The sequence below is a fragment of the Aplysia californica genome, unplaced genomic scaffold (genome assembly GCF_000002075.1).
Source record: "Aplysia californica isolate F4 #8 unplaced genomic scaffold, AplCal3.0 scaffold00041, whole genome shotgun sequence".
Taxonomy (NCBI): Eukaryota; Metazoa; Mollusca; class Gastropoda; order Aplysiida; family Aplysiidae; genus Aplysia; species Aplysia californica.
This window is the reverse complement of record NW_004797311.1, coordinates 812522-821631: the sequence shown is the minus strand read 5'-3', so window position 1 is coordinate 821631 and position 9110 is coordinate 812522. Positions and strand designations below refer to the sequence as shown.

Sequence of the window (9110 nt, the reverse complement as noted above, 5' to 3'; positions counted from 1 at the left end):
GTGTGTGTGTGTGTGTGTGTGTGTGTGTGTGTGTGTGTGTGTGTGCGCGCGCGCGTGCGTGTGTGCATGCGCACGCGCACGCAAGAGAAAAAATGTGTATCTCAGCATTCACGTTTGTGGTAGTATGCATACTTGGCACAGACAGAAAAACAGGTGAACAGACAGAGTGACAAAAGGATAGGCGGAGGGTCCCTATGAGCCTTTCACAATCATTTAGTGGAGGAGGATCAACACTGTATAGAGACTTACCCCAATGTAGTCAATATCCAGATTGTGTTGCACCTTTGCACCATTGATCCATCTATATATGTAGTCAGCCAGCAGCTCTCTGTTAATGTAAGGGTTCTGAGTGCCATTTCCTATCCAGCCTGGAAAGGCCCAAGGCAAACCATACAGCTTGATCTGAGGGTTCCGCTAAAATCAGATAAAAAGATAAGTTAATCACATACCTTACAAACTATCGTATCTTTACTTTTGCCAGTTCATACAATATTTAATTTGTGGGGGTTTTTTTTGCAAATCTCCAGTACAAGAACTGGGAACATGTAAAAGAATAAACTAAGTACAGATTCACATTTACATTAAAAAGGCAGAGACATACAACCATTTTCAAAGTATCATCTACTTGACATACTTTAAAACCTAAATTCAGCTTACATGTCATTACAATGCTCATAGATGTGTGAAGATTGAGATTCTTGCTTTTCCATTACAATTTTGCTATGACAAATTAAAGATACAAAAACCAAGGCTTAACTTTTTTCCGTAACTATTGTAAAATTTCTATAAAATCAATCACGGTCATTCAACAAAATGAAGTAAATTCTATCAGGTCTTTTATAATCTAATGAACATGACTTATTATTAGCTTACTTCTCTTTCATTTCTTTTATACCTGCTGTTACCTCTCTCTATCCAAGGGGTTCGAGACACAGAGTTTTAAACTACAAATTTCAGCTGACATTACATACCTGACTTTTACTACCGTGAGTAAAGTTTATTTCTTTTCAGGGAAGATTAATAATATGCTGGTTTTTAATATTCTGTAAATCATTTACATTTGACCCGGGCTTTTTTATTCTTCTGTCAAAATGTAAGCTTTCTTTTTCGTACTATGGAGTGCAAAAGTCTTTGACATAATATGTGAAAGATGCACACAGAAAAAAAATAGACCAGTTTTTTTTAAGCTATTGTTTTTCCCCTATCCCGAAAGGCAAATCTCTGGATTCAAAGTACACAAGGAATTTCAGGGAGAAAACATGAAACAAAAGTGCAAACTTCCAGGTCATTAGGGAATGAACTCAAAACTCAAAACTGGAAAGGAACAACCCGAAAGAGAATGACACCCCTTTCTACATAAACACTTTCTCACTCCTGTTTCTATTCACCGTCAGTTCACTCAAATGTGCCCAAACACAGTATTAGTGACACAACATTTTGCAAACCTTTTTTGCCTCTTTCATAAGCCACCATTCGTAACCTCTTTCATAGTTTTCTTCCCAAGGCACATGCATGTGGGATGCTTCAGTTGCATCTGAAACACAATGTTCGGTATAAATACATGTCGACCGCTAGGCATAAGACTCTGCCATACACCATTTTATAAAGTGAAGTATGATGGAGTCATACACTGAACAGATGATAAAATGTGAAAGATAATTTCAATTTTTTTTCATATATTTATAATACCTTGTTTCCAACAACTACAAATGATTGCAGTTTAGATTTGAACTATGGTCTCACAAACTGAACATACTGGGGTTTATTGTTGCAAAAGAGGGCAAAAGAATTTTAACTGAGCATTCTGTATGTGAAAAGTGATTTAGGATTATTGTTTGAGACATAGTTTACATGATAACAATTTCAGAAAGTGTTTAATCATATTATTATAGGCTCCTTGGCGTGTCACAGCCTGAGGCAGTGTAAATCTATAAGTTTTCTCTAAGGACTTTGGTAATTGGTATGCTCAATTGGGGAGGGTTAAAAGAGTAAAAGTAAAGTAAGTAAGGCAACACATATTCATTAAATAAAAAGAAAACAAAGATTACAGAATTTGCAAGTTCCCATTTTGCATGTAACTGACAAACTTACCAGATGCCTGAGCATCTCCTCCTATTTCTACTTTCAAAATTTGAAGTGAGGCACCAAAGCTGGGCTGAAAAATAAAATTCCAGTCAATAACAATTGTTTATTTAAAGTTAACTACAAAGTTTCTTAAGATAAGTAAAATACAGATATACAAGGAAAGCTATACTAGTGGCAGAAAGGTTATTAAATAATGCTGTTTCCTTTTACATTGAAAAAAGATCTTTAAAGTTCAGAGAAGAATAATTAAAATTGTACGCCAAACTTATATTAGCATAGACATTATCAAGAACACATTATAGCAATATGTACCTTAAACAAGTAGTCAAGAATTTCATCCCGTTGCTTCTGAGGGTAACCAATCAACAGCTTTGAAGTTGCCTGAAAATTAAAACCACTAGTGTTTGTTAAAAAAGCTCATGACAATGTAGAGGTGACATTTGCAAGTGAGAATAGAAGAACAGGAAAAAAAATTTGATAAAATATCAATTGAGCATCTCAAAGTCCCTACTTTCAGGGCAGTCACACAATGGAAGGTAGAGAGGGGTGGGATAACGGAGGATGGGTTAAAAAAAACTGTTCAGATTTCCAAGGGTGGAGTTTTTAACTTACAAAGTATAAATGAATGATCAGATTAAAATAACTGGTCTCAAAGAGTGTGATTTTTATAAGAAGTACATTAGCATGTCTGCATGGTGATTATGTAGCTGTATTGTTAACATAATAAACAAATTAAATAAAATAAGTAAGTTGCATCCTTACTGATCCTCCACTCAAGCCACCAATGCCATCAAACTGACGCCCAACACCTCTTGAATCATCAATAACATATTGAGACAAAACTGTGCTAGGTAGCTGAAGCCATACCACCAGTGAGGCCAGGACATGTATAGGGATCCACTGCATAATTAGTCAACTGAAAAAAAAAACCCAAAAAACCACATGTTTAAAAATCATTTCAGATTTAATTCGGAGCATATGCTCATGTATTCAAGTTTTCGTGTACGTAAAAAGTGAATTAATTTCCATGGCAGAAATCAGCAGAAAAATATTAATCGCCAGAGCAATTTCCCCTTATGGCTCCCCCCCCCCCCCACCCCCACCCCAAGCTAACACGCCATTTTCAGGGGTATGAGTAATGATGGCACTTGCTGAAGTGTGTGATAAACTCACAATTACATCTTTCAGGAATTAAATGTTAATATTAAGATATCTTCCTTATAATAAAAAAAAAATTATCTCAAAATTACATTAAGTTCAAAAGTAAAGGGTTTTTTTTGGTATAGTTTTCACAGAAAAGAAAAATTCAAAAGAGGATAACAGAACAGGAGGCATCATTTACAAGTTGGTAAAACGAGGACAAATAAACTTTTTCACATATATCGGTCGGAGAAATCAAACATGCTTACGCTAACAATGGTGAATTCGTTGTTGTTATTTTAAAGCAACACTAAGGAACAGTGTAAAGTCCTCATAAAATAACTATTAAAAAGATCAGTGTTTTAAACGTTTTTTTAACCTAAGTTTTAATCTTCCAAGACATAATAAATCATTTCCAAAGTGGAGGACTTCACCAAGACATAAAAAAAGGTAAAGCAGAGAGAAGAAAAAAAAATGCATAACGAAAGCTTGAAATGGAAATTATCATAGAGAATCTACAGAGTTGAACCTGTCTAAGACAACCAATTTATGCTAAGGAGAAAAGTGTTCATATTTGACAGTGGTCTTCCTGCATAGTATCATTGGAATAGAAGAAACCACAAAAGGGGGGGGGGGGGGGAAGTGGCCGTTTATTCAGGTAATTATCTTTAACAGGTGGTTGTTGGATAATTTTTTCAGCTGTAATTAGGCCTATATCTAACACAAAAATCATCCTGTTGGCTGGCACAGGTAAAATTCAACACCCCAGGGTCTAGACGGTCAGAGAGAACGTATAGCCCAGGGTGTAACATCAATAAAATCAACCTGATTGATTGAGTCCATTTAATGGGCATCCAAATCGGCAATATTTTGGTAATGAGGCTTTCCAAAACGATTTTGCAGTATTATTATTATTATGTTATGTTCACTTCCGTCTCATGCTCATATATAGATGAAATGGAAGTAAGAGCTTTTCTTGCTTATTTTCATCTGATTCCTTTTTACACATACATGTATTTTCAAAATAATATCCGTCACAAATAAATCCCCCCACACCCCGCCATATTTTTTAAGATGTTTCTTTGAGCCCCCCAGATTTTTTAAAACACGCAATATTACTATGCATATAATAGAGGCTTAAATTAGTGTGATTTAGTTCCAATTAACAACATAAAATATTTCCAAATCTAGTCATTTTCCCATAATTGATGTTTAGCAATTAGATTTGAGATTTTCTTGAAAACAATTTGCATTTACGACAGTTTTAGAGGCCACATAAATGTGTGTTCTACAGCCGAATATGGTGTTTAGGCCCCGAAAGGCAGTGTGCATCTGTGTGTTGGAGCAAAAGTAAAAATTTACCAGAATTTCAAGGATCAGAAGAATTTAAAGCTGGGAAATTTTTAAGTTAACTTATCGACTTATCCCTTAAACTCTCTCAAATTACAAGAGTGAGGAAAACATCTGTGTGCTAAAATATGTGGGGCATCCTGGTGAAATCAGGTGCTTGTCAGAATAATGAAATTGAAGAAAACTTCATTTTTCTGCGGGTTTGGCAATTTTTTCCCCAATTTTTATTTTTTGGCTCAACACCTTTTATATGTCTATTTTAAATTAAAAACAAATTTGTCATAGGCACAAAAAATGTAAATTTTCGTTTCCCAAGGACTCTCAAACTATGGAAGTTACCAAATTTTGGCGGCCATTTTCTCGATAAATTTACCTCAGAAAACAGGTGACCTCATTTCAATCAGGGAAATATCTCGACTTCTATTCAAGATTATATGGGTGTTTTTTTCATCATACGTAAGACAAGGAAGCTTAACAGGATTACACCATTAACTCAACAATGCCCAAAAATTGACGAGCGCCTGATTTCACTGCGTCGATGACACATAATACATGTGTGTGTGCCTGGAGCCATTTGTCGGCAAAGCTATAAGGCAGCTTGGATCATGAGTGAAAAGGTCCAAATATTTGTAGCGCCCTACTTAGTCAAAAATTGTGGTCCATCAGAAAGCACACATTTAACCATTTCTCAATGAGACATTGAAAGGATTTTATAATATTTCAGGGTTAAATATTTTCTCATTAGTTATTTGCAGCACATTGTTCATCATCATGATTTTCATCAAAGGTTAAAATTAACTAGAAACTAGAAACCGGGCACGTAACGTCAGTATCTATGTACATGGTAACCGGACACCTAGTTAGTCTCACCTAGACTCAGTATCTCTACCTACACACGGTAACCGGGCACCTAGTCTCAGTATATTAGTATATATACGTACACGGTAACCAGAATGAAAATAAATCAACATTTTGTCCTGTGCTGTCACTTGCTGAAGAAAAGAAAAAGTCATACAAGTGTCTTGTCGGGCTCGCAATCGTGACCAGTCAGTGAACCTGCATGAGTGTATCACATTAAGTGAGTACCGGTTGGGGTCACAGAAATTCATTCAAAGTCGGTGCGCTGCGAAGTATAGGTATAGGGCTCCGGAATGGGGGGGATATTATTGATTTTTTAATTAAAAGGTAGGCCTACAGTCGGAGGAGGGGTGGGGATGAAGGCAAGCACCGGATGACAAAAACTGAACTTGGAGTTCTTAACTGCCCGGTTACCGCGTACGTGACACTGAGTACGAGCCCGGTTGCCCGTTACCGTGTACGTAGATATATTGAGGCTACATGCAGGGTTACTGTGTACATGACACTGAGACTCATGCCCGGTTGCCGGTTACCGTGTACGTAGACACTGAGGCTAGGCGCCCATTTACTGTGTACATAGACACTCTGTTTTCTCTATTGAATTGTTTTTACACCCCTTATAAAATGTGACATATCTTCAAAACCACTTTTTGAAAACTATAAATTGCAAATTTTTTTTAATCAGCGAGTTCAGCATTGAATTTGCTACAAGAATATATAGGCCTATATGCCCTTATTTCTGCAATAGATCTAGATTAGCTATCCAAAATTTTCGACAACTCGCAGCCCGGTTGAGGTGCGGGACCTTAATTTCTCCAAGCACACAAAACAGGCTACCAATGCTACTTAACCTCTCAGCCCCACAATCAGGAAGACACCGTCACCGTAAAGTCTAAAATGAGAAATATAGTTACAGGCAAAGAGGAAGGATGCTCGTTTCCGTAGACCAAAGTTCAAAGTCAGATAAGCAACATCACTAACAGTATAAACAAAGAAGCAGTTGGCCAAGGCCACAACGCCAACAGTGCAGCCACTGAGGCTGAGGTCTGAATTCTGTACCCGGTAATCAGAAACCAGGATGTATGATAAGGAAAGGTTTTAAAAATCGACCTTGAAGAATAGCAACAACACTGAAAATGTCATTAAATATTCTTTGGATATCGATGGGTCTTTGCAAAACGTGGACAACTCTTTAAGGAATTCCTAAAAGGGAACCAAACATCAAATTGTTTACTCACAGTGGAGTTTCACTTTCAATACAAAACAATCACTGAGATCTTTGTCATATGATATAATCACGTGATATCCTTAAATATTTTTTGTAATCACTTGGCTTTTTGTACATTCGTCTTTAATCATGTAAACTTGGAAAATAAATAAAAATATAGAAGCTCAACAAATCTTTGAGCTTTAGATCTAGTTACTTTAAAGATGCACAGTATGTCAAGATAGTGTAAAATGAAAATGATTTTTTTTATATACTTGTTTGGGATTTTTTTTTTCTTTGCATGTAGACTACTATTAATTTTGATCTGTCTCGGTACAAAAATCACTGGCTTGATTTGTATCCACTGAGCATGCGCAGCTTACATGGCAACAATACTCCATTTGTATACTTCCTTTTTCAAATGCGATTGGTGTAAATTGGTGTTGCTTCAGTCTCGACAAAGCCCCCTCCAACAATCATGACTTCGAGAAGAAAATTTCAAGAACAGTTTATTCAGAATATGCTGAAAAATCACAAGAGTGATTCAGAAAGACCGTGCCATTGTAAGTAACGTCCTACTGTTGTCAACTGCTTTTGAATGAAGTGAATAGAAGCGTCTGCATGATGATGTCCATGCCATGGTCACTCACTGACAGTTCAGGCCTAGGTTAGGTTAGGCTAGAATCTAGATCTAGATCTAGATCTAGATCTAGATTAGATCTAGAAATCTAGATCTAGTTCTATACTAGATTCTAGATCTGTAACTTATTATAACTACAATAATTAGCGAAGTGCCAAGACTAGATCTAGTGCAGTACAAAGCCAGTGACAGTTTCCAGTGTCTCTGACATAAGAGAAAATATTACTAGATCTAAGTTAAACTGATTAAATCGAGGACTGCGTTTATATGATGGTATACCTGCCTTATGAATAATACGGTAAATTTTTACTTTCACTCCCGCGCACAGAAACACTGTTCGGCGCGGGGGTCAAACTGCAGTACTGTGTTTGCAGCAGATCCCACATAAAGCCACTAACTAAAACTGTCGCTTATCAATTATTTTCAGGAAAATTTCAAATGTAACCGCAACTTATCAAATTATGGGTTAAAACAGGGGGGGGGGGGGGGGAAGTGGCCGTTTATTCAGGTAATTATCTTTAACAGGTGGTTGTTGGATAATTTTTTCAGCTGTAATTAGGCCTATATCTAACACAAAAATCATCCTGTTGGCTGGCACAGGTAAAATTCAACACCCCAGGGTCTAGACGGTCAGAGAGAACGTATAGCCCAGGGTGTAACATCAATAAAATCAACCTGATTGATTGAGTCCATTTAATGGGCATCCAAATCGGCAATATTTTGGTAATGAGGCTTTCCAAAACGATTTTGCAGTATTATTATTATTATGTTATGTTCACTTCCGTCTCATGCTCATATATAGATGAAATGGAAGTAAGAGCTTTTCTTGCTTATTTTCATCTGATTCCTTTTTACACATACATGTATTTTCAAAATAATATCCGTCACAAATAAATCCCCCCACACCCCGCCATATTTTTTAAGATGTTTCTTTGAGCCCCCCAGATTTTTTAAAACACGCAATATTACTATGCATATAATAGAGGCTTAAATTAGTGTGATTTAGTTCCAATTAACAACATAAAATATTTCCAAATCTAGTCATTTTCCCATAATTGATGTTTAGCAATTAGATTTGAGATTTTCTTGAAAACAATTTGCATTTACGACAGTTTTAGAGGCCACATAAATGTGTGTTCTACAGCCGAATATGGTGTTTAGGCCCCGAAAGGCAGTGTGCATCTGTGTGTTGGAGCAAAAGTAAAAATTTACCAGAATTTCAAGGATCAGAAGAATTTAAAGCTGGGAAATTTTTAAGTTAACTTATCGACTTATCCCTTAAACTCTCTCAAATTACAAGAGTGAGGAAAACATCTGTGTGCTAAAATATGTGGGGCATCCTGGTGAAATCAGGTGCTTGTCAGAATAATGAAATTGAAGAAAACTTCATTTTTCTGCGGGTTTGGCAATTTTTTCCCCAATTTTTATTTTTTGGCTCAACACCTTTTATATGTCTATTTTAAATTAAAAACAAATTTGTCATAGGCACAAAAAATGTAAATTTTCGTTTCCCAAGGACTCTCAAACTATGGAAGTTACCAAATTTTGGCGGCCATTTTCTCGATAAATTTACCTCAGAAAACAGGTGACCTCATTTCAATCAGGGAAATATCTCGACTTCTATTCAAGATTATATGGGTGTTTTTTTCATCATACGTAAGACAAGGAAGCTTAACAGGATTACACCATTAACTCAACAATGCCCAAAAATTGACGAGCGCCTGATTTCACTGCGTCGATGACACATAATACATGTGTGTGTGCCTGGAGCCATTTGTCGGCAAAGCTATAAGGCAGCTTGGATCATGAGTGAAAAGGTCCAAATATTTG

At 36.4% G+C, this 9110-nt stretch overlaps 2 protein-coding genes across 5 annotated transcripts in view; one reads left to right on the top strand and one right to left on the bottom strand.

The window, feature by feature from the left end:
* The window catches only part of LOC101858606 (galactocerebrosidase), a 24214-nt gene extending 17477 nt beyond the window's left edge, over positions 1-6737 (bottom strand). Inside the window, exons 1-6 of one of the 3 annotated variants that reach the window (XM_005092133.3) lie at positions 6672-6737; positions 2848-3001; positions 2398-2466; positions 2092-2155; positions 1446-1534; positions 250-414 (exon numbers count right to left, since the gene is read on the bottom strand). In XM_005092133.3, the coding sequence (XP_005092190.1) occupies positions 250-414; positions 1446-1534; positions 2092-2155; positions 2398-2466; positions 2848-2991 (531 nt within the window). In that variant the 5' untranslated portion in view covers positions 2992-3001; positions 6672-6737. Of the gene's footprint in view, positions 1-249; positions 415-1445; positions 1535-2091; positions 2156-2397; positions 2467-2847; positions 3002-6347; positions 6519-6543; positions 6651-6671 lie in introns of those variants that run through there. The other 2 variants (XM_035968138.1, XM_005092134.3) reach the window with 2 other exon arrangements.
* A 317-nt stretch (positions 6738-7054) lies between these two features.
* The window catches only part of LOC101858388 (EF-hand calcium-binding domain-containing protein 1), a 14617-nt gene continuing 12561 nt past the window's right edge, over positions 7055-9110 (top strand). For both annotated transcript variants that reach the window (XM_013079134.2, XM_005092132.3), the window contains exon 1: positions 7055-7203. In XM_013079134.2, the coding sequence (XP_012934588.1) occupies positions 7119-7203 (85 nt within the window). In that variant the 5' untranslated portion in view covers positions 7055-7118. The remainder of the gene's footprint in view (positions 7204-9110) is intronic.